Genomic DNA, 25,002 nt, shown 5'->3' with positions numbered 1-25,002 from the left:
GCGCTTATATACTAGGATCTATGTACTAGGATCACTTGCATTGGCTAACGCTAGTGTCCGCCGATACTTTATAGTTTACTATTTACTATATTCGGCAAGAAACTCTCTGATTCCAATCTTTGAGTTTCTTATTCGGTTTTAAAACTATGTGGGATTCAATATCCCCTTAATTTAAGTAATGTTTTCATTGCCGAAATGAAGCTTATTAGCTCTTTATACTTTAGTAACTTAATGGTTGCACCTGTTTGGAAAACTCGTTCGCAAAGTACATAAGTTCTTTTCGCTACACACTATGGTATTAGGTCTAGCTGCTCACTGATGAAGCCTCAAAAAAGGCTGAAACCGGTCTGGGTAGTGACCTCCCTCCATAATGTAATAACAGCATACATTTCCTAAGAAATGTGTTTTTATGTTTTTACATTATGGAAAATACCTAAGAATAGCAATCTGAACTTCTTCCTCCACCTTTGCAACGAGTTGCCCAGTAATGTACTATGTACTAGGATCACTTGCATTGGCTAACGCTAGTGTCCGCCGATACTTTATAGTTTACTATTTACTATATTCGGCAAGAAACTCTCTGATTCCAATCTTTGAGTTTCTTATTCGGTTTTAAAACTATGTGGGATTCAATATCCCCTTAATTTAAGTAATAAATATCATTTCCCATCTGAAGAATAAAAAGGCCCCCGGCTCTGACGGCATTACTAATAGAATAATAAAGCTACTCCCACGGAAAGCCATAATTCATCTAGTTAATATTACGAATTCCATTTTAAGATTCCAGTACTTTCCCACAGATTGGAAAATTGCGGACTGTGAGTCTCTTCTTCTTTTATTATTATTATTCCTGATACCTCCAAGGAGTCCGAAGACTCATCGCGGGAGGACACCTACAACTGTCTTAACCACTACTGCGAATCATCTCGATCAACGTCATCTACCGCCCACCTTCACCACCACGATAACTAGTATTTTATGTCTGTAAATTGCGTGTGTTCTGAAGGGCCGATTTGTCTGTATGCTTGTCTTTTTCTTGTCGTGTTCCATGTTACATTATAGGAGTATGTTTGTTTATTATATAAAAATAAGGTTTCTTTACTATTTGTGTTTTTTCTTTATTTTAATATACATTCCTCTTAATGTGCAGTATAATAAAAATGATTCGTAACGTTTTTTTGTACTTCGGGATCCTTTAATTTTTAATAGAAAGGGGGGGGCACAAAAATTTTGCACTCAGGAGGTACAAACCAAAGGAACGGCCCTGGATGACGAATATAATCTGCTTTTGTGGCTTATGGATACTCTTCCACCTCTATTGAAAACAATTGCTCCTGATAGTGACATTGCTAAGAAAATACAGTGTGGACACACTAAATGTAACTATCTTATAAAAAATGCTTTGGCTGTAGATTCACGGAATAAAATCTCAAAAAAAAAAAACCTCCTTTGATGAATGGACTCCTTTTTGACAAAAGAAAAATTGAAACCATCAGCTACATATTTTACTATTTCTGAAGAGTTAATTAATTTAGCAAAATCTGATAAAAATAAGGAATAAATACTTCCAGTGTTTTTCTTGCTGGTGTGAACCCGTGTATATATGTAAATCGCGTAATAAATAACTGAAGATTTAATGTTGCATTATTTTAAAACACTAAAATGAGACTAAAAATTTTATGGTAAATTGATACACATGTGAAGTGCTAGAGTTACAATTGGGACTTCTATTATGATGATTGACAACTGCAGCTCTTGGACTCATATATGACTACAGTGAAGTGAGTTTTGACTTTTTTTCTTTTCATATTTGTTGTACATGTGTTAATTTAGCGGTTTTACATTGAGTTCATCTATGATAAGATAGTAATATCGTAAAATGTCTTAAATTGAGTGAAACGAAAGCAAATGAAAATTTAGTACTTTTTTTTTCAGATCTAGTACCTTTTTTCCGCATAAGTTAGTAAGAAATATTTTTGCTGGGTAGTCACCATACTGCCTACCCTTAGTTTCCAAAGTTAGATAAGGCTAATATGGCCTCGCTTACTCTCTTTACAGTAATAAAAGGCCTTAGCTGAGCTGAGCTGATTTATTATTATTATTATTATTAGATGACACCTCCAAGCAGTCTAAAGACTTGACGCGGGAGGGCATCCTCACATATACACTCACACACACCACCGTCACCTTTACCATTTAATTCTCCCGCTACGGATAACTACCATTTTCTACTTTCCATCGCGATTACCAACGACAATAATAATATTATTTCAAAGTATGAAAAATATCTTACGTCAAGAAGGGAGTGTATCAGTGATCCGCTTTTCAGACAAAAATTGTTCACATTATTCATAAATCAACTCTAATTTAATAAGATAAGTATATCAGTACATATCACTACGCCCATTCAATCCACAATTTCGAACAGTTTACGAGTTTCCAACTCATCGAATAAGAATGACACTACCTGCGTGTAGCGTATCGTCTTGTTTCTAACATTTTGTTCTCTTGCCAGTATTGTGTAGTGTTTTAATTCTTGTGTTACTAGCATTGCATAGTGTTCCAATTTTACGAGATATAAAATCTACATTATCTCTGTCTTTAACGAGATTAGATAATACAAAATTTTGTTTCGGTAATCTGTGGGGCGTTTCGACGAAAGCATTTCACAAGGAAGGATCATATGATAATTGTCTGATATTTGCAAATGAAGCGTGTTTGCTAGATTGCCAGCAGCATGTGACTTGAAAAACTTTATGACGTTGTTGAGAATGGGAACAATTATTATTAAGGTCTTATACCTGATAAGTATTAATAAAAAAGAGGAATTAAAAAAAAGATAAAAAGATATTTCTGCCATGTATTAACTGTCATAGGTGAATATGAAACTTGACTTCCGCATGTGATTGTGCTCTGTTTGCTTAATAAGAATAACAGGTTTGACGCTTGTAAACTAGTACAAAGCGATAATTTTGTATAGTTGTGCCGTTTTAAGATTTACTGTGTACTCGGTACAGTTCTAAGAGTTATATAATTGACTTGTTAAGAATTAAGTCAATTGTTTCGTATTTTTAGCTTAATAACAACATAAAATCATGGATAAAGCATTTCTGAATGTTATCCTTTTGGGATTTGCGTTTATGTTCATTTTTACATCCTTCCAAACATGTGGTATGATACAGGTAAGAAAACTCTTAATTCCCTTGTGCACTTAAAAACACCGAAGTAACTGTACTGTAATGTTAATATCACGGACCCACACCTTTACGCCTGTGTGTATAACTGTACATACATATGTATATATATATATTTATATATATATACATACATACTCACTGCAGACACATAGTTTTAATGATAATTTAATTCTTTCACTACGTATACAGACAATGGTTCCATTTGAACATTATTATACTTTCTGTTAGCTCATATAGTGATGTCAGACCAGCCTGCTATTATAACATAACCTATTTTGAATGAGAGAGCATGCAAGATTTGTTTTCCAGGAAGGATAATGAGCAGAGTGATTGAGGCTTTTCGATATACGAGGAGTAAGCAAGCAAGTTGGCACTTATAGTAGGAACAGATTATTTTATGGGAAACAAGGTTTTGTAAGAATAGATGTCAAGAGGTTATTTGGAAGAGTGAGATATAATAGCATTGTCACAAAGATTGCCCATGCATGATAGTAATGAGTTGAGAGAATGAGCAGTGATTTTGAAAAAAACAGTATTATCATGGCTGTATGAAGAGAAAGCAGTTCAGTTTATGAATCTGTAGAATGAGTTTGTGGGACGGATAGAATTCTATATGAGTGATTTATTTATTTATTCATATGTAGTTTCCTCCCTTTTCTTCCCTGTCCCTATTGGAGCGAGTTCAGCTCTCCTCATGTGAGGTTAAGCATTTATGGCTGTAGATCCGTGTGTGTTCACGGGGACGGTTTGCCTTCTTGCGGGATGAAAAACCCCAGATAAACTGGGGAGAAAAACCCTGCTGTCCACGCCCAAGACCGGCTAACTTGGCTATGGCTGACAAAGATCCTTAAGCTCCTCACATTGGCGATGGGAATCAAACCCAGGACGCTCCTTCCCCAGGGATATGGTTGCAAAGCGCAAAGCCACTAGGCTAACCGCGTGGACTTATGAGTGATGATGACTGCATTTAAATGATTTTGGTTTGAATCAAATGGAGAGCCTCTTGCTGGAAGAGAGTAATGACAGCAGTGAGGAGGAGGTGACAAGAAGAGTAGGAGAGAGAGAGATTAAAGAGGTGCTTGTAAAGGGAGTGATGAGGAATGTGAGTGAGAAGAATGAGAGAACTCCATGCATGACAGAAAGCGAAATGAGAGGAATCAAAGATGGATGCTTGAAAGTAGATAACCAAGGAATGAAATGGCCTGGGATACAAGGGAAGTATTTGAATCTGGAGAAAATTATGGTATGATGGTGGTAGCGAGAAGTGACCAAGAGCAGAATAATGAATTATATCTGAGAAGTATCAGTAGGACTTTCTATTGACCCAGAAGTGACTGCTGTGTTTGTTTATGAATGTCAGGAGTAAGGGGTATCAGAAATGAGGGGAGTGCACTTGTTTCACCGATTGATTACACTTGTCCAAAAATTGTTGGAATAAGTGAGACATAGTTTGCTGAGGATGACAGGAATAGAACAGGAAGTATATGATGTTTTTCAGAAAGACAAGAAAAAAAAAAGGGGGGAAGGCTAGAATAGAATGGGCAGTTCTGTTGGTAGTAGCAAAAGAATTGAGCCTGTGCAAAGCAGAATGAAGGGATACATCAGAACATAGAAGAGCAATATAGAAGAAAGTGTAATGAGATGAAAAAAGCAGTCAGAATGGATAAGATGAAATGGTTAGAAGCCCAATGCAACAATATAGAACAGTACTATGGAGAGCATAAAACAAGGGAGGTATACAAAATGATCAGAACCATTAATAGAAAGTGGCAACCGAAACAGACCACAATTAAAGATGAAAAAGGCAAAGTATTGATGAATAAAGAAAAAATTGTACAGCATTGAACAAGATACTGTAGTGAGTTATATGAAGAAAAACTAGATTCAGATAGCGTTGGGAAACTGACTGAAGAATTGAAGCAGATATCACCACCAGGTAATGAGTATGATATGGACATTTTAAGAGGAGAGGTAGAGAAAGCAATAGGACGGCTAAAACACAACAAGAGTCCTGGTAACGATAACATTGGAGAAATGATTAAATATGGTGGTGAAAGTATGGTTACAGAAATGCACCAACTATGTAATATGGTATGGAAAGAAGGGAAAATGTCAGAGGAGTGGGTGAAATCAATATTAGTAACATTATACAAGAAAGGAAATAAGCTAGAATGTAAAAATTATAGAACAGTTGCCTTGATAAGTCACCTTGGTAAAGTGAAGATGATCATATTGACAGAAAGATTGAGAACACAATTGGAAGCATACCTTGCAGACAAGCAAGCAGGATTTAGGAAGGATAGAACTACAATTCAACAGATTTTGACAATGAGGTTAATAGCAGAGAAAGCTAGGAGAAAAAACAAAAACATATATACTTGCTTTGTTGATTTTCAGAAAGCATTTGACAGTATTGACCAGAAAGTTAAATTAACAGTTCTGGAATCCTATGGAATTGATAAAAAAACTAATAACTATATTAAAAGATGTTTATCAGAATGCAGTTGCAGCAGTTAGAATAGGTGATGATTTGGGGAAATGTTTTAAAACAAGCAGCGGTACTAGACAGGGAGACCCAATATCACCAAGCATTTTCATCGCACATTTAGAAAGAGCAATGGATAAAATAAAAGAAGATGCCAAAGGAATATCTGTATGAGAATTAACAATCTGAGATTTGTAGATGACATTGTTATTATTGAAGAAGACGAAAGAGAACTACAAAAAACACTGAAACTGTTAAATGAGGAAGGGAAGAGATTTGGACTTGTTATGAACTTTGAAAACACAAAGACAATGGTATTTGGTGAGAACATAAAACAAAAGATACAAGTGGATGGAACTGATATAGAAAATGTAGAACACTTCACATATTTGGGAAGTAAACTGACATATGACTTGGACTGTAAAAAAGAAATAAAGATCAGGATTGCAAAGGGAAGAACAAATCTGAAGGCCAAGGATAACATCTGGAAAAGTAAAGTGATCAGTCTGCAAACAAAACTAAGAGTATTGGAAACATGCATCTTCAGCGGTGTACTATACGTATCTGAAACGTAGGATAAATAAGGAATCAAGAAAAAGAATTTTGGCATTTGAAAGAACTTGTTACAGGAAGATTCTAAGAGTATGATGGATACAGAAAATCACCAGTGAAGAGCTCTATCAGAAGATACAACCAAAACAGAATCTAATGCAGAAGATTATAAAACGGAAGCTGCAATTATTTGGACACATCTGTAGAATGAGTGAGGACTGGAAGATAAAGACATTTATGTTTGGTATTTTGGATGGTTTAAACAGAAGAGGTAGCCCATACAGAGAATGGATAGATGATATAAAAGACTGGTGTGGAATGGGTGTACAAAAACTGCGACACTGTGCACTGGACAAAGAAAGGTGGAAGAAGATAGTGAAACAGGCATCAGACATCAACAGGCAGTGAGCCCATGGTTCGTGATGGTGATGATGAAAGCAGAGATGCAAGGGAGAAATAGTGGCATTGGTTTTCTACCTCTATCCACCTCTACCTCACTAAATACCATTGGTGAGGTAGAGGTGGATAGCATGAAATACTTAGTTGAATGCTACTATAGAATGGGCAAAGGAGAGGGCAGTGAAAAGGAAATATATAGTAAATTAGCCTATAAGAAAAGGATGATCATTATGGGATTTTAATTATGTAATATAGAAAGAATGATTATGGAATATTGATAGGTGAAAATGGTAGAAAGATAATCACTGCAGAGGATCTTCTTTTCAGCCATTTTCTGTCCACTGCTGAACGACGAAGGCCTCCTCCAGTTCTTTCCACCCTTCTCTGTTCTTCACAATGGTTGACCAATTTTTCCTAAATAAATTTGACAGTTCATCACTCCACCTTCTTTTAGGACTTCTTCGGCTTCGTTTCCCTTTTGGAATCCGGTTCATTAGTATGATGGTCCATCGCTTATCTTCTCTTCTGAATTGATATCCGGCCCATTTCCATATTAGTTGCTTATGGTGAAGAATGATGTCAGTGATATGAGTCTCGCTTCTTATCCAGGTGTTTTGCTTATCTTTTAATGTGATGCCTAGCATCAACCTCTCAATTTTTCTTTGAGTTGTTGTAGTTTATTTGCCAGTCCTTTTGTTAGCGACCAAGTTTCACAACCATATGTGATGACTGGAAGTATACACTGGTTAAATGTCTTTATTTTTAAACAGAGTAGGACATCATTGTTTTGAAAAATGCTTTTCAATTTTAAAATGAACTCCAAACTAGAAATCAGGATCATCCAAATATATGCTCCCACCTCATCCCACACTGATGAAGAGATAGAAGCATTTTATGACTCACTGCAGCACACTCTAGACAAAAAAAAAGAAATGGCAATCAAAACTTTACTTAGTAATGGCCAAAGTAGGTCATCCCATTCACCAAATAGACACATTAGGAATATGTATATGGTACAAGGCAACTCAGGAATGCCTCTTACAGAATTCTCTATCAGTAACAAGCTTTATATTATGAATACATTTTTTAAGAAAGCCCTCAAAAGAAAATGGACATGGAGAAGTCCAAATGGAGAAATAAAAAAAAAAAAATTAAATTAATTATTATTATTCAGGCCTCCATGGATCAAAAGACTCATCGTGGGAGGTCCTTCCTAAGAACATAAAGTCTGTCAAGACTCATCGAGGAGAGCCCCCCCCCCCTAAGAAACACAAAGTCTATCATACCACTCCTTAAACTCATAGTACTAAATCAAGTAAAAACAGGAAGTAACCACCTACTGGCGAGAGCCAAAATTAAAATAAACCCCAAATTGGAAAGAATAAAATGGCTAAACAACAAAAAAGGGGGTGCTTAAGGATCAAAGCTGTATAACTGAGAGGAGACCTCCACATAGCCTTTAAAGGAATGCGGAGAACCGACCAGGGCTTCTGACTTAATGTCCAATCCTCACCTTCTCGTGGTGCACCCTGTTGGGTATCTACTTTGATACTGAACGAACGAGGATGGGCTGGCAATTTGGGATTTAGCCGACCAAATTGTATTCTTATTGGTTAAACCAAAATAAAAAATGATGGTACAACATGGCAAAATTTCATGCTGGCTGGGCCGTCGCCCAGTTAAACAAGGCACCCGTTGTTTTTGCCAGGGAACCAGGGCGAACAGCGAAAAGTCAGCTACTGGAACAAATCTGAAAACAAACCCCAACTCAACATCACCAGAGTTAAAGAACGGTACTATTAACATAAGGTGGTGTTTTGCCCATCCATGAAACTTCCCCAATCAGATTTCTAATATTATTATAATCACCTGCTTTATAATTCCACATAAATTCCTTTTTCATAACTACTTCTGTATGTCTATTCATCCTCCAAGTCAAGACTACATGATCACGCCTTTAACTCTGGGACAGGGATATTATCTCAGTACAGTCAGATCCTCTGATGCTTGTACCTAATCCAAAACTCTTGAGCCTTGTGTTCCTTCTACTACATGTTGCCTAAGACATTTGTTCTTCAAGAATTCCAGAATTTCCATTCCCTTTCTACTACATGCTGTTTCCTCTTCCCATTTTATACTGCTGTATTAAAATCACCCATAACGGTAACTCCTTTTGCACTTACCTTGACTGCCTAAACATCTCCTGCTCTTAGCCTATGTGGTCCTTGTTGATATCAACATTTCACTGAATATCCTGCTGCCCTGTCCTGCCCACATTCATTCACATTTTATGCTTTAAACCATTTGTGTCATTTCCTGCTGAAATATGCCATAGCCCACTACTTCTACTCCTGTCAACATATCTTTCATGAACAATGTTTCAGATCCCAATAATCTTTGGGCAGGCAGAAGCTATCAGTGCTGTCAGTTCATATTTGTTCGTAATACTCCTAGCATTTGTATAAAGAAATATCAATGCATTGTAATTGTTTCTGTTTGTATTATTATTATTCCTTCCAGCCGACATTTGACTCTGAACTACACCATGTGTTCCTCCTTCTCTCAAGTGACCTTACTCACAGGTTCTCCACCATCTGGAGAAAATGTTGTTCTCTGGAAAAGTTAGTGCAGGAACAATATTTTCTCCAGATGCATATATCCTTCCTCATTCAAATGCAGTTCATCTCTGCATACAGTTCTTTTCTGTCCTAAAATGCACTCCAGGCAGGCTTTCACATAATCCAAGCCTCTCTTTTCACACATTTTGCCATTCATTATGGATGCTGTCCTCAACTCTGCATCATCATCATACTTGGGTAACATGTTGACTATTCTCCCTCTTGCAGTCTTCCACTGTATAACTTCAAGCATTATCATCAGATCTCTCACCACCTGCTTCATGCTACCTCTCAGGTCATTCGTATTCATCATAACAGTCACCTCATCCACACTTTCACCTCATTTAATTGCCAGTAGTCACATTTTGGGCAGGCTCTGTTGTTCCTCCAGGTAAGGATTCGTGTAGCATTCGTTTTTGCACTCCACGAATCATTGAATTTCGATGCATCACACATTTATCTGCTCCATTCCTTCCCTAGCTCCTGTGCTATCTTATCTTTCCTTCATTCCCTCACTTCTTTTAGTTCTTCTGTTCTGTGTCCTAATTTTGCATTTTAAATGGGAAGTATTTCAAAATATATGATCAATTCCAGATCTGTACCCTTGTGGAGGGTATATGATACTATGGTAGTACTAAAGTTCACATTATTATTATTGCATTCAACTCTCTCTCTATAGCAGACATTATTGTAACAAATTCACTCATTATAGCAAATATCATAAAAGATTTGCTCACCATAACAAACTAACAAAAAGTCTTAAATTCCCCCACAGTTACAGTAGTGTTCTAGAAGATATTCCCAGTGGCATCTATTCACTATGACAAACATTTCGTGTGGTCCCTACAAGTTTGTTGTTGCGAAAGTCATTTGTATTATTTTTATTACTTTTTCAGACCTCTGAAGTAAGATGACTCATCCTGAGAGGTCTATTTTAGAAAACACAAAGTCTATCATACCTTTAAACTCATTCACTGTTTCTTTTCTCATCACCTTCTCAGGCAATGCATCTTGTGCTCTTTACAACTAACACTCCTTCTACAATCACCCAAAATCCCTTGCTGCTTCCTTCAGTATAGCTTCAATGGAGAGAGAGAGAGAGAGAAAGAAAGAATGCAGCCCCATATCTTTGGATCCCAAATTTTCAAACCTGACACATCCCAGTCATCTCTCTATTCATTTGTAGACCTTTCTGGCTTATTCAAATCCTCCAGAAGAGACACGGCATTGGCACTATTACTAATAACTCTCCCAAACTTCATCTACAAACAGCTGAATATCTCTGTATAATCCAGCAACATTAGCATTGACATAAATGGTCAGTAGTAATAACACTGCCATTATTGAATCTTGTGGAACTCCTTTTGTGAACTGCCCTTCTCACTGATAGTCCTTTCTCATTGATATTGCTTCTTCTATATTCAACTCTGATATTTATCAGAAAGCTAGTTTGCAATGTAATCCACTAACCAGATATCTGAACTCTAAAAATCTATTACTGCTTCTTATTTCCTTATAGGGAGTAGGCAAGGCTGTTCTAACTTTTGGAGCTTGGGTGACAGTTCAGTCTTCACCAGTAGCCAATTTGAGATAACTGATCCAAGATTATCACTCATTATAAATGGCATCCAGTGAAGAGAGGTAGACAAGTGCTGCCATCTCACGGTCTCTAACCCTAATGCAGTATATTATTGTCTGAGATAGTGTAGGTTCTATGGTCAATTTTTTTGAGTTTACAGGATGAAAAACCCAAGTTTCCAAGAGACAAAAAACACTTGCTTGCCTGTGCCTACAATTGATTAACTTGGGAACGGGTTGAAGAAAGGGTTAGAAAAAGTTCCTGTAGTTGGTGACAAGATTCAAATTCAGAATGACTTTCCTGTGGTGGCCTAGTGCTGTGGGCAGCACTTCCAGAGGACTATGCAGACCTTCATCTAAACCCATTATGTTAATTTAAATATCAAGTTATCATGTGGCATCTTATGAAATACCTTTTGCAAAATCTGAAAAAAAAAAAGAAAAAAGGCCACTGTACTTACTTCATTATTTTAAAAGACAGTTTAAATTACTGATATCAGAGTATCCCTTAAATCCATGCTGTCCATCATCAATAGTATCACTCTCAACTGTCCAATTCTATACATAAACTCTTCTTAGTTTTTTCAAAATCTTAATGACCATAGGAGAAATAGCAGAAGCTGCAGTTTTTTTTTTATTTGATAAAGAAGTTTATTCCTGTTCATGACAAATCAACAGATGAAGAAATTCACAAAACGCAGACAAAAGAGGATAACAACAACAGACCAACAGGAATGGTAGAATGGTTCCTATATACTGTCTGGAGCAATCATTGGCTTAAAAACACTCGTAAAAGAAATAAGTTTAAATTTCTGGGAAGAAGAATGGAAAACATCTAAACATGGATCAGCCATAAAGGAATTCATACCAATTGTCAAAAGCAGACCACAGCTGAAAGTATCTCTCCAGGTTTAACTACACTATTAACAGGACATGGAAAATTAAGATATTACCTACATAAATTCCATATTCTGGAGTCACCATTTTGCATTTGTTGTTCACATGTTCTGTCGATCACCTACTCTATACCTGTCAGCTTCTAGACTCCATCCAGATGTCTGTAATACAACACATCATCACTTCAGGAGACAAGTGGCCAGTGTCAAAACAGAGACTTGTCCAAATATATTATTCAAAATTATTTAATTTGGTGAATAGGATCAATTTCCAATCATTGTAATGCAATTTATATTGCATTACAAATGAGTACTTTATACTACTCATTGTAACAGATCAATATGGTCTATATCTGTATTTATACAAACCTTATTGATCTGTCTCATTTTCATCTAGCACTCTCTTTTAAGGTCTACCTGGCCTTCTCTCCCTAGTTGATTTATATTTTATTAACAGTAGCATGTAGGAGAGTGCAGTTGCAAGTAGCATGTGCAGAGTAAAAGGAGTGCAAGAGTTATTATTATTATTCAGGCCTCCATGGAGTCAAAAGACTCATCGTGGGAGGTCCTTCCTAAGAACATAAAGTCTGTCAAGACTCATCGAGGGGAGGTCCCCCCTAAGAAACACAAAGTCTATCATACCACCCCTTAAACTCATTGACCGTTCTCGCTCTCACCACTCCATCAGACAATGCATTCCACGGTTCAACCACCCTCCATGCAAAGAAACCACTCCTCATCCTCTTGCTCACAGTTTCCTTTCGTAACTTCCAGGGATGGCCTCTTGTCATCACTCCCCGCTGTTCAACCAAGTGAAAGAACTCCCCAATGTCAACCCTGTAACCACCTCTCAACAGTTTAAAAGTCTCAATCATATCACCTCTCCTTCTTCTATCCACCAAACTCTGCATTTCACATTCCCTCAGCCGATCCTCATAACCAAAATTGTACAGTCCTGAAAACCATCTTTGTCATCCGTCTTTGTACCCTTTCCACAGCTAATTTATCCCCTTCAAATCCTGGGGACCAAATCTGAGAACAATAGTCTAAGTGTGGTCTGATCAGAGACTTATACAACGGAATGATAACCCTCTTATCTCTGCAGGTCAATATCCTTCTCATAATTGCAGCAATCCTCTGTGTTACCTTCACCACCTTTGCAATATGTCCCCTAAATTTCAGGTTTCTATCAATCATCAACCCCAGATCTCTTGTCTCCCCTACTTCCTCCAGTATAACTCCTCCCATAGAGTATGCAGCATCCAATCGATGTTTCCCAAACCTCAAAACCTTACATTTTGCTGCATTAAACTGACCCCCATTCATTTGCCCATCTATCTAGCTTATTCAAATCCTCTTGCAGGGCTACCACATCTGCACTATTACTAATAATCCTTCCCAGCTTCGCATCATCTGCAAACAACTGAATATCCCCTTGCAATCCACTGGCAATGTCATTGATATAAAGGTTTGATCAATATGAGAAGCAAGATGCAGTATGTGCACAGTGAGATTAGATGTTTCATCGATATGAATGAAAAGGTGTGCAGGAATAGATTGAAGGAAAGTAGAGAAAAAGAAGTGACAGATGTCTTGAAATGGTGATGTATGGAGATTCCATTATTAAAGGTGTGGTAGATGGGGGAATGTACAAGGCCTGTTTTCTAGAAGTGAAGATGAACAGGATGATTAATGGTTTGAATATGAGAGATAAATGAGCAAGAGAGTAGGTAGCTGCAATTCCTCCAATTGAGGAGAGCAATCTTTGTGGAATTCGTCAAATGTGAAATTTTCAGTTAAGGAGTATATGTGGAACTATAGGACAGGTGATTGATTATGACCAACATAGGAGGTAGGTTGAAGCATTTGTCACGGTACAAGAATCTGCATGGGAAGGTTGTTAGTAGTGCATGAGAGAAGCGGTATTAGACTGTATATCTAATGTGAGGAGGATCAGTGAGGTAGGAGTTAAATGAATGAGTATTATTATTGTATGGAAACCTCCAGTTCCATTACCTTGAAACTCTACTACAACTGAGAATTTAATTAAATAGCGTAGTCAGAGGCATTGCCAGTACCTTTGCACATTCTCGCTAAACATGAGTTGATATCCTATCTTATTTCATGGCTATATTTACATTGAGATTCTGCAATATCCTAAGAACCTTCAATTTTTCACCTCTGTTCCCAAATCAGTCTTTGTCACATATATCACAGGATTAACCTCACTTGGATGATGCAAAGTGGTCACTCAATAATACAACAATTTTATCTGCTTTTGTCACCTCATTAGCACACATTAAATTATTCTTCCATAGTCATTCTTTCTCTTACTTGCTATGTAAGGAAAGAACTCTTTGGGATTTCCGTTGCCTTTCTTATCATGCTGGTCACCTTTCTTGCCTGACCCCCTTGTACAGTTCGTGAGCTTGGCAGTCACCTTTCTCCTTCTATACCCGCTACAAGAATTTCATTTTTGCCACTCATGCGTAATGTATTACTCATCCATCTAACTCCTACCTGATTAACTTTCCTAACCTTAGGCATATGATTTAATATTGCTTCCTCTAGATGTCCCTTAACTATTTCCCATGCACTATTAATATTTTTGTCTTGCAAGGCTTTATACCATAGCAGAGCTCCAAGCTTCCTCCTAAGTTTGTCATAATGACCTGCCTTGTAGTTCCATATATATATACACACACACACACACACACTAGGGGGCTCTGCCCCCTAGTGCCTAAGGTGCCACCTTCCCCTGGTGTTTTGGACTGGTAGGCCGGTTCTTCTTCTGACTCGAATTTTGAAAACTCGAAAGGGTTCCCCCCCCCCACCACCTACAGCTTCCCCCGCCTTTGAGTTCCACACTGGTAGGCCGATTCTCCTTGAATTCTCATGACTCGAATTTTGAAAACTCGAAAGGGTCCCCCCCCCCCCAATTCCTACAGCGTCCAACCCCTCGAGTTCCACACTGGTAGGCCGATTCTCCTTGAATTCTGATGACTCGAATTTTGAAAACTTGAAAGGGGTACCCCCCCCCCCCCAATTCCTACAGCGTCCAACCCCTGAGTTCCATGCTGGTAGGTCGGTTCTTCTTGAATTCTGATGACTTGAATTTTGAAGACTCAACACTCAGGGAAGCTCCTGAGTTTCAAAACGTTTCAATAAATTGACAAAAACATGACACAAAAACATTACATAAAAAGGCTTATCATTTTATATATATAGGGTAGATATATCCATTCTTGACAGTATTTCTCATTGTTTCCCCTTATGGTATATCTCAGAATACCATGTATCGTTAAGAAGGAGCTAAAAAATGTCATATATAGGTATTATTATTATTATTATTCAGGCCTCCATGGATTCAAAAGACTCATCGCAGGAGGTCCTTTCTAAGAAACACAAGTCTATCAAGACTAATCGAAGGAGGTCTCTCCTAGGAAACACAAAGTCTATCATACCACTCCTTAAATGCATTGACCATTCTCGCTCTCACCACTCCATCAAACAATGCATTCCATGGTTCAGCCACCCTCCATGCAAAGAAACCACTCCTCACCCCTCACAGTTTCCTTTCCTAACTTCCAGGGGTGGCCCCCTTATCATGAGTTACCTGGGGAGTTATTTTGCTTCAACTAAGCGAAAGAACTTCCCAGTGTCAACCCTGTAGCACCTCTCAACAGTTTAAAAGTCTCAATCATATGACCTCTCCTTCTATCCACCAAACTCTGCAGTCCACACTCCCTCGGTTGATCCTCATAACTAACATTGTACAGTCCCGACACCATCTTTGTTATCCCCCTTTGTACCCTTTCACAGTTAATTTATCCCTTTCAAATCATGGGGGACCAGATCTGAGAACAATAATCTAAGTGTGGTCTGATCAGAGTTCTTATACAACGGAATGATAACCATTTTTTCTCTGCAGGTAATTGCCCTTCTCATTATTGCAGCAATCCTCTGTGTTACCGTCACTACCTTTGCAATATGTAACCTAAATTTCAGGTTTCTATCAATCAATCAGCAAGCTCATGAGCAGCATATAGTACAGACAAGAAGAGTGACCAGAATGATAAGGCAAAATCATGTATGAGAGATTCTTTAACTATGTGGCAAATTAAATGGAGAATAACTATGAATAACCTTAGTGAGGGTTGATGGTAGGGAGGTGACAGAAACAAACAAAAAAATTAAATTAAATAATTGATTATTATTTTTATGGCTATTTTGCCTGTTTTTGTTTAGGAGTGCCCCTTTTTTTAATGTCATTGACTTTTTACTCAAGAATTCTTAGGGCATTGCAGATGTATTTTAGAGACAAATATATGGAGCATAATATAAGAGAATTTGCACATACCTTTTCTTGGATGTTGTTGCCTGTCTTCTTTCTGCGGTGTGCATACTTCTGCTGTTGTGGTGTTGAAAGGGGAGGGAGGGGGGGGGGGGCTTAGGCAACGTGGGAGAATTAATTTGAAAAAACCTGTTTTTTTTTTATATAATATATACATATATTATTTTTAAGGGTGGGCAGAGTGCTTTTTTGTATGATGGGAAAAAGATGAAAAAGGGGACTGAAAATAGAAACTGTTTTTTGACGACCCACGCGAACGAGATTTCTACCGCATGGGTTGTCGTCTGAACTCATGGAGGAAGTGGACGCTATGTCATTGTCGGCTTGGTGTTTCTGCCTTTGAAGTGTTTGTGTGATTGCCTGTTGGCCGGAGTTGTGACCTAATTTTTATATTGTGGAGCTTCCAACACTTGGAGATTATGTAGGGTCGGTGGATGTTGATTGATCTCTCGTCACATTTTATGGCTATCGTTTCTGATATTCTAAGCATTATTTCGTTGTCTTGTGTGTCTATTATGATTGCCGTGTCAGTTTGAAGGGTATGTTTCTGTTCAAGGGCGTGAACTGTTATTTCTGTTTCCCTGTACTTTGTACTCTATTTTTCTTTTTGATGTTGGGTTTTTAGTGTTTAAATGTTTTTTTTTAAATATTTGGAATAGGGATGTTACAGTCACGGAAGTGTTCTTGTAGTCTTCCCATTAAAGACCTGATAGTAGAAAGTATGTAGGTGATACACAGTCTTTTTGACAGGGAAATTTGTAGACTACGTTGTGGTGTTCTAATATTTCTTTGTGTGTGTGAGATTTAGTGGGGTTTAGAAGAATTCCCAATTTTTGGTTTCTGGTGAATATCAATTTGTAGTCAGTATGTTTGAAAATGTATTTTGTAGGCTTTGTATGTGTTCTGCATGTATGGCAGTTTGATAACTGACTCTTAATAGTTACAGCAACAGATTAAAATTCACCATAGAAACCGAACAGAACAAATCCATTAATTTCTTAAACTTGACATTAATCAGAAAAAAACAACAAAATAGCCACAAAAATATACCACAAACCCACATATATCGGAAACTACCTCCATTTCTACTCATACCATCCATATTTTGTTAAAAAATCGGTTATCCTATCACAATTCATAAATGCTTACAAGTTTTCAACTAACCATAATTATCTCAACACAGAAATAGAAAAACTAGCACCAATTTTTAAAAATTGCAACTATCCCACACAACTAATAAATTATGCAAACAGGACAGTAAAAACACATCAAAACAACCCAACAACCAGAACAATCTTTCCAACACAAATAGTTATCAAACTGCCATACATCCAGAACGCATACAAAGCCTACAAATACATTTTCAAGTATTTGTAGGCTTTGTATGCATTTTCGAGTATTCACCACAAACCAAAAATTGGGAAATCTTCTAAAACCCACTAAATCTCTAACACACACAAAAAGAAATATTAGAACACCACAACGTAGTCTACAAATTTCCCTGTCAAAAAGACTGTGTATCACCTACACACTTTCTACTATCAGGTCTTTATGGGCAAGACTACAAGAACACTTCCGTGACTGTAACATCCCTATTCCAAATATTTAAAAAAAAATATTTGAACACTAAAAAATGCAACATCAAAAAGAAAAATAGAGTGCAAAGTACAGGGAAAACAGAAATAGCAGTTCATGCCCTTGAACAGAAACATATCCTTCAAATTGACAAAGCCATCATAATAAATCACACAACGAAATAATGCTTAGAATATCGGAAACGATAGCCATAAAATGTGACGAGAACTCGATCAACATCCACCGACCCTACATAATCTCCGAGTGTTGGAAGCTCCACAACATAAAAATTAGGTCACAACTCCAACCAATAGGTGATAACACAAACACTTCAAAGGCAGAAACACCAAGCCGACACGACATAGCATCCACTTCCTCCATGAGTTCAGATGACGACCCACACGGTCGAAACAGCTCGCAGCCTGTCAACCCTCTCCCCAGCCCCCTTTTTCCATAAACCCTTCCTCTAAAAAACAGTTTTTATTTTCAGCCCCCTTTTTCATCTTTTTCCCACCCTACAAAAAAAAAGCGCTCCGCCTACCCTTAAAAATAATATATGTATATATTATATAAAAAAACCCGTTTTTTTCAACTTAATTCTCCCACATTGCCTAAGCCCCCCCCCCCCAACGCCCCCTTTCAACACCATAACAGCAGAAGTAAGCACACTGCAGAAAGAAGACAGGCAAGAACATCCAAGAAAAGGTATGTGCGAATTTTCTTCTATTATGCTCCATATAATTGTCTCTAAAATACATCTGCAATGCCCTAAGAATTCTTGAGTAAAAAGCTAATGACAATAAAAAAAGGGGCATTCCTAAACAAAAGCAGGCAAAATAGCCATGAAAATAATAGTTTTTAAGAGGAGTAACATGGGAGTTTTCCCAGAAATAATACCAATAATAATTGAGTTCCTTAGTGACTTTTATGAGGTACTTAAGGAGACCTCAATATAGCCTTTAAAGGAATGCAGAGAACTGACCAGGGCTTCTGACCTAATGTCCAATCCTCACCTTCTCGTGGTGCACCCTGTTGGGTATCTACCTGGATACTGAGCAAACGAGGATGGGCTGGCAATTTGTGATTTAGCCGACCAAATTGTATTCTTATTGGCTTAAACCAAAATAAAAAATGATGGTACAACATAACAGAATTTCATGCCGGCGGCTGGGATGTCGCCCGGTTAAACAAGGCCACCGTTGTTTTCGCCAGGGAACTAGGGCAAACAGCAAAAAGTCAGCTACTGGAACTAATCTGAAAACACACCCCAACTCAACATCACCAGAGTTAAAGAACGGTACTATTAACATAAGAAGCCTGAATAGCAAAGAAATGGAGCTAGCTGACTATATAATACTAGATCGACATAATTGGGGTGACTGAAACAAAAAAGACAAAATGTTATATCCAGGCAATGACAATCAAAGAAAAGAAGGAGTAGCCATAGTATTCAACACTAAATACGAGGCTAATCTTCTTGAATGGCAGGCAGTCTCAAGTAGAGTAATGTGGGCAAATATGAGAATGGGGAACTGGACAATGAGATTTATTTGTGCCTATGGTCCCACAGAAGGTTCTACTAAGGTAGAAGTGGAGGAATTTTTTCATGCTTTAGAGAAAGCAACTGACACAATAAAAAAGGAAAAGTTGGTCCTTGTTGGGGATCTAAATAGCAGAGTAGACAATGATTGTCAGACATACAACAATATATTGGGAAAGTTTGGAGAAAAGAGATAAGCTAATCATAATGGCAAATACATGTTGGATTTCTGCTTAGAACATGGACTGGTTATTACTAACACCATGTTCCATCACAGAAATGTGCACAAATTCACATGGAGAGAAGAGGAAAGGAATAAGAAAAGTCTCATTGACTATGTTATTGTTGATAGTGATGTTTTCTCCCTGGTGCAGGACACCAGGAAATAAACATGTACAGAGGATTTGAAAATTGGAAGTGATCACTATTTAGTCTTGAGCAGGATAAAATTGAATTTCATATTGAAAAGAATAGCATGTAAGAAAGTTTTAAAGCAAATAAAAGTTGAGCAGCTCTCAGATGTGAACTGTAGACTAAAATACACAAGGATTATTGAAGAAAAAACGAAAGAGTTTGAGAACAGGAATCAAACCTTGAAGATTCAGTTGCAAGTCTTGAAGAAAACCCTGATTGATTCAGCCAGAGAGGCATGTGGTGAGTTTGTCTGCAAGGATAGAAAAATCAGAACAACATGGTGGACACAGTAAGTTAAAGAAGCAGTGAAGGAAAAGAAGAAAGCATCTAAACACCGTGTAAAATTAGCTAAACAAAAGTTATTGGAGGACTTTGACAAGAACATAGAAAATAAATATCAAGAAGGTGGTAAGATATTCTGGAGGTGTTGAAGAAGCTTAGAAATGGAGGAAAGAGTGTTGTAAAAGAAGTTAGAGATGATAAAGGGACTTGAAAATGGGAGAAAAAGATATCCTTGAAGTATGGAGTAATTACTTTGTAAAATTGCTAAATGAAACAAGCAGTGATGACAGCACAGTGATAAAAAACACTGACCAGGCATATAGTCAGGAATACATATCCATACTTAAAGTAGAAAAAGCCATCAAAGGCCTGAAATGTGGAAAGGCAGCAGGAGTAGATGATATTTGGCCAGAAATGCTGAAAAATCTGGGTATAAATGTGTTACAGTGGCTGCACTGCATAGTTCAGAAAGCCTGACAGAGGGATGAATTCCCGATGATTGGAGTAGAGCTTTCATAGTATCCATATATAAAAGGGGAAATAAAACTGAATATGAGAATTACAGAGGCATTTCATTACTGAGTGTTCCTGATAAGATATATGCAAGTATACTTGAGAAACGGTTGAGAAGAATTGTGGAAGAGAAGCTTCGTGAAGAACAAGCCGGATTCAGGCCAAATAGAGGCTGTCAGGATCAGATCTTCACTTTACGACAAATAGTTGAGGAAGCATGGGAATATAACAAAGATCTATACTTAAGTTCTGTTGATCTGAAAAAGGCATATGACAAGGTACAAAGAGAGAAGCTATTCAATATGCTACAGTTATATGGTGTCAATGGGGCATTATATTAAGCAATACTTAGTCTTTATTTGAGTTCTAAGTCAGCAGTTAGAATTGAAGGAAGTACAGGAAGACAGTTTAATGTTAAATCTGGTGTGAGACAAGGCTGTACATTATCCCCTCTATTATTCGTTATCTATATGGATCACATTATGAAGGAAAGTGGTATTAAACATGATATCAAAATTGGAGATGTTAATGTCAGGCCTTTGCTTTATACAGATGATGTTATACTCCTAAATAAATCTGTTACAAGTCTGCAAGATTCCCTGACTAAATTGAATAACTGTTGTAATAGATATCGTATGAAGGTCAGCAATAAAAAGATGAAAACATTGAAAATAGGCAGAATCGTTGAAAATGTCAACTGCGTTTTGAACGGAGAACCTGTGGAACAAGTAAAACATTTCAGCTACTTAGGCATGATTTTTAGTGAAGATGGTAAATTAAATATGGAATTAGACAACAGAATCAACAAAGCTGGTATGGTAGGAAGTCAATTGAATAAATTCATATGGAATAAAAGAGAAATTAGTCGGAATACTAAATTAGCTGTATACAAGACAGTGTTCAAACCAGTCTTAAGTTATGGATCTGAGAGAAGTAAAACACTTGACCACAGACTTGAGACTGCAGATATGAGAGTCCTGAGAATGATTAGAGGCGTGAACAGATGGCAATATCATATTAAAAACTAGGATATTAGGAAAGAACTTGACATTGTCAGCATCCAGGAATGTATTAGTAGAGCTAATCTCAGGTGGTATGGTCACTTAAATAGAATGGGTGAGGACAGATTAGCAAAACAAGTGTTCTCTGCAAGGTTTGCAGGAAAATAACCCAGAGGAAGACCAAGATATAGGTGGATTGATACTGTACAAAGTGTCTTAGACGATAGAAATATAAGATCTGATCATGTTGGAGTCTTGGCAAGTAACAGACTGATTTGGAGGAAAATTGTAGATAGGAAGTTAGTAATGATGTAAATCTTTTATGTAGTACTATAATATCCTGTACATCCCTTGAGGGTATGTGGCAGGAATTTGATGATGAGTGACCTTTATAAGAATCTTTCATCCAGTTGAATATATTGTAGTAACAAACATTATATTGACTGATCTGAGAATAGAGGTTGGTGAAATGGAAGTACTTAGGATTTTGCAGAACTCATTTCAGATATTAGATGAGATATCAGCCCACATTTATGAGAATGTGCAAAGGAATGTGTATTATATGTATAAGATGTTGCAGAACTCATTTCAGATACAGCTATTAGATGAGATATCAGCCCACATTTACGAGAATGTGCAAAGGAATGTGTATTGCCTCTTACTAGTTTAACTTAAACCTCAGCTCTGGTCAACTCCCACGAGAGAGGAAAGAGGGCAAAACAGTTCCATTGCATATAGGGAGCTCAAATATGATACTGCATGGGGAACAGAATTGCTTTTTGAAGGGTAAGTCATGTATTATTAATTTACTAATATTATTACTGCATTCCCATGCAGTCTTCTTCTTCTTTCATTATGCCTTATCCCATGTTAAACGGGGTCGGCGCACTGATCTTTAACCTTCTTCTTCCAAGTTCTCCGGTCCAGAGCATCCTTCGGACTCCATCCTTTCTCCCTAAGATCCTTTGTCACCTTATCCCTCCACCTGAGCTTGGGCCTGCCTCTTTTCCTCCTTCCCCCCAACTCCATATACTCCACTTGTTTACCAACATACTCCTCACCCTTCCTCTCTACATGTCTGAACCACCTCAGCCTACTTTCTTGTATCTTCTTGCCAATTGGTCCCACCTTAACCGTCCCTCTGATGTAGTCATTCCTTATCCTGTCCTTCTTTGTCACACCACTCACATGTTATTCGGTGCTGTATTTCCTCATCCAGGTCACCATTCCTCTCGACGACCAACCCAAGGTACTTGAATTTCTTCCCTGAAATTAGCCTTTCATCCTGAAATCATATGATCATATCCTCGTCACTCCCCGTTGACATATATTCAGTCTTCTCCCGGTTAATTTTCATGCCTCTCTCCTCCAATACCTTTCTCCACTCTTCCAGGGTATTTTCAAGCTTCTCTCGGGATGATTCGCATAGAATAATGTCGTCGGCAAACAGCATGCTCCATGGTGCCTCCTTTCTGACATCCTCCACTAGTACATCCATGACCAGGTCAAAGAGGTAGGGGCTCAGAACTAACCCTTGGTTAGCCTTACGACAATGGGGAACTCTTCTGCCATGACGACACTAGACTTGACCTGAGTTTCTGTTTTCTCATACATCTCCTTCACCAACCTCATGTACTTCTCCGATACCCCCCCCCCCCTTCCTCATACACCTCCATACCTCCTGCCTGGCCACTCTGTCATATGCCTTTTCCAGGTCTATAAACAGCATGTGCTGCTCCACTTGCATCTCTCTATATTTCTCCATCAATCGCCTTAACGCAAATATCGCATCTGTTGTCCCTTTTCCTGGCAAAAATCGAAACTGCTCCTCACCAATTTTCATTTCCTGCCATATCCTTCCTTCAATTACTCTTTCCCATATCTTCAATGTGTGTGTGACATCAGTTTGATCCCTCTATAGTTGCCACAGTCTTGAACAACTCCTCTTCCTTTGTAGATTGGGACGAGAATACTTTTCCTCCATTCCTCTGGTATCTTTTCCTGTTGGGCTATTTTCCTCATCAGATCCCATAACATATCCACGCTTTCACTGCCCAAACTTTTCCACACTTCCCCAGGTATTTGGTCTGCCCCCACAGCCTTTCCATTCTTCATTTTTGTCAGTACCCAATCCACTTCCTCTCTACTTATGTCTTTCACCAGTCTCTCGTTTGCCTCTCCATCCTCACAGCTCTCTCGGATTCTCCTCATTTAGTAGTTTATGGAAATATTCTTTCCATCTTCCTCTGATTTTGTCCTCCTCTTGTAATACCACTCCTGAGGCATCCTTTATCTGCTTGACTGATGTTATGTCTTTCAAGGCCTTATCTCTGGCTTTCGCTATTCTCAACAACTGAGCTTCACCACCGTTTCTCTCCAGTTCTTCATAAACTCATCAACTGCCCTCACTTTTGCCTGGGCCACAGCTCTCTTTGCATTTTTCTTCGCTAATCTATATGCCTCCTTGTCGGCTCTAGTACCAGTCATGTCCCATTTTTTCTTGCCTCTTTCTTTTCCTTGATCTCCAACTGCACCTTCTCATTCCACCACCATGCCTCCTTATCCTCAGGTGGTTCCTTTTCTGATGTTATACCAAGCACATCTGGGTTTTTCAATGATATTTAAATGAATGCTACATATGAAGTTGTTATATAAGTTAATCTGTGGTGGTGGATAATAGACTGTTTAGTAGCTCAGGTAGGAAAGTGATTGACCATTAGATAAATTAAGGGTATACAGGGGAAGCATTACTCTGTTGGTAAGCCTGTATGGAAGTGGAGGGAACAAGAGAAGTTGGGATGATTGTGAATAGAAATTTGAAGTTAAGGGAACATATTGTAAAGGTGTAAGGACAACTTAGAGGATTTATTGCATTACTAAGAAGGATCTATACCAACAGAGATAAGGTACAGCTTTAGTTGTATAAGGCTCTGATGAAATATCTGGACTATTACTGAAACGTTTTGTCATTGAGATTTGCAGAAGAAAGGAGTGATTCCTAGGGTTATTCTTAGTCATATTAACAAGCCAGTGGTAAGAGAGTGAGTAGTAGTTATTTTTTATTATTTATTTATTTATTTTTTTTTTGTATGGAATGCATTATCTGATAGGATGGTGAGTGTACAGCTAGGTAAGTCATTCTCTTATTTTATAAGACTTTGATTAGATCACATCTGGATTTGACCATCTTGATTTTCAGAGGATCAGAAAAGTGTGGATTTAGAGAAAGATCAATAACAAAATACCAGAATTAGGCAAAACTGATTATTATTATTATTATAATAGACCTCCATGGAGTCACCAGACTTATTAAGGTAGGTATCATTCAGTAAACAGGATTCTTAAACTTATTCACACCCCATAGCATTTGCAACACATTCTGGTGCATTCCACTCACTCATCACTCTTAATGTCAAAAAAAAAAATTACTCGTTACTCCTTTGGTGCTGATCACCTTTATGCAACTTTCAGGAATGATTTCTTGTTCTTACCTCCTGCTCTATGTGTAGTCCTTTCTTTATTAATCTGGAAAAATCCCTTCATCAACTTTTAAATGTCTCTGCCATATCACTTCTTTTTCTTGTGGTTGCTTGATCCT

The 25,002-nt window shown here is 37.8% G+C and overlaps 2 protein-coding genes across 4 annotated transcripts in view; one reads left to right on the top strand and one right to left on the bottom strand.

The window, feature by feature from the left end:
• Nucleotides 1–2,431, bottom strand: part of LOC150102918 (FERRY endosomal RAB5 effector complex subunit 3) — a 342,399-nt gene extending 339,968 nt beyond the window's left edge. The window contains exon 1 of the mRNA XM_090398559.1: nt 2,294–2,431. The gene's annotated coding sequence lies outside the window, so the exon portion shown is untranslated. The remainder of the gene's footprint in view (nt 1–2,293) is intronic.
• Nucleotides 2,432–2,506: 75 nt separating this feature from the next.
• LOC150102917 (UNC93-like protein MFSD11) overlaps nt 2,507–25,002 on the top strand; it is a 424,271-nt gene continuing 401,775 nt past the window's right edge. Inside the window, exon 1 of one of the 3 annotated variants that reach the window (XM_090398563.1) lies at nt 2,507–2,792. In XM_090398563.1, coding sequence (XP_090254689.1) covers nt 2,757–2,792 — 36 coding nt within the window. In that variant the 5' untranslated portion in view covers nt 2,507–2,756. Of the gene's footprint in view, nt 3,183–25,002 lie in introns of all 3 variants that reach the window. The other 2 variants (XM_090398562.1, XM_090398564.1) reach the window with 2 other exon arrangements.

This window comes from Typopeltis vanoorti, chromosome 9, assembly GCF_054136105.1.
Source record: "Typopeltis vanoorti isolate ZY-2024b chromosome 9, IOZ_Tvanoo_1.0, whole genome shotgun sequence".
Taxonomy (NCBI): Eukaryota; Metazoa; Arthropoda; class Arachnida; order Uropygi; family Thelyphonidae; genus Typopeltis; species Typopeltis vanoorti.
This window is presented reverse-complemented; position numbering and strand designations above follow the sequence as displayed.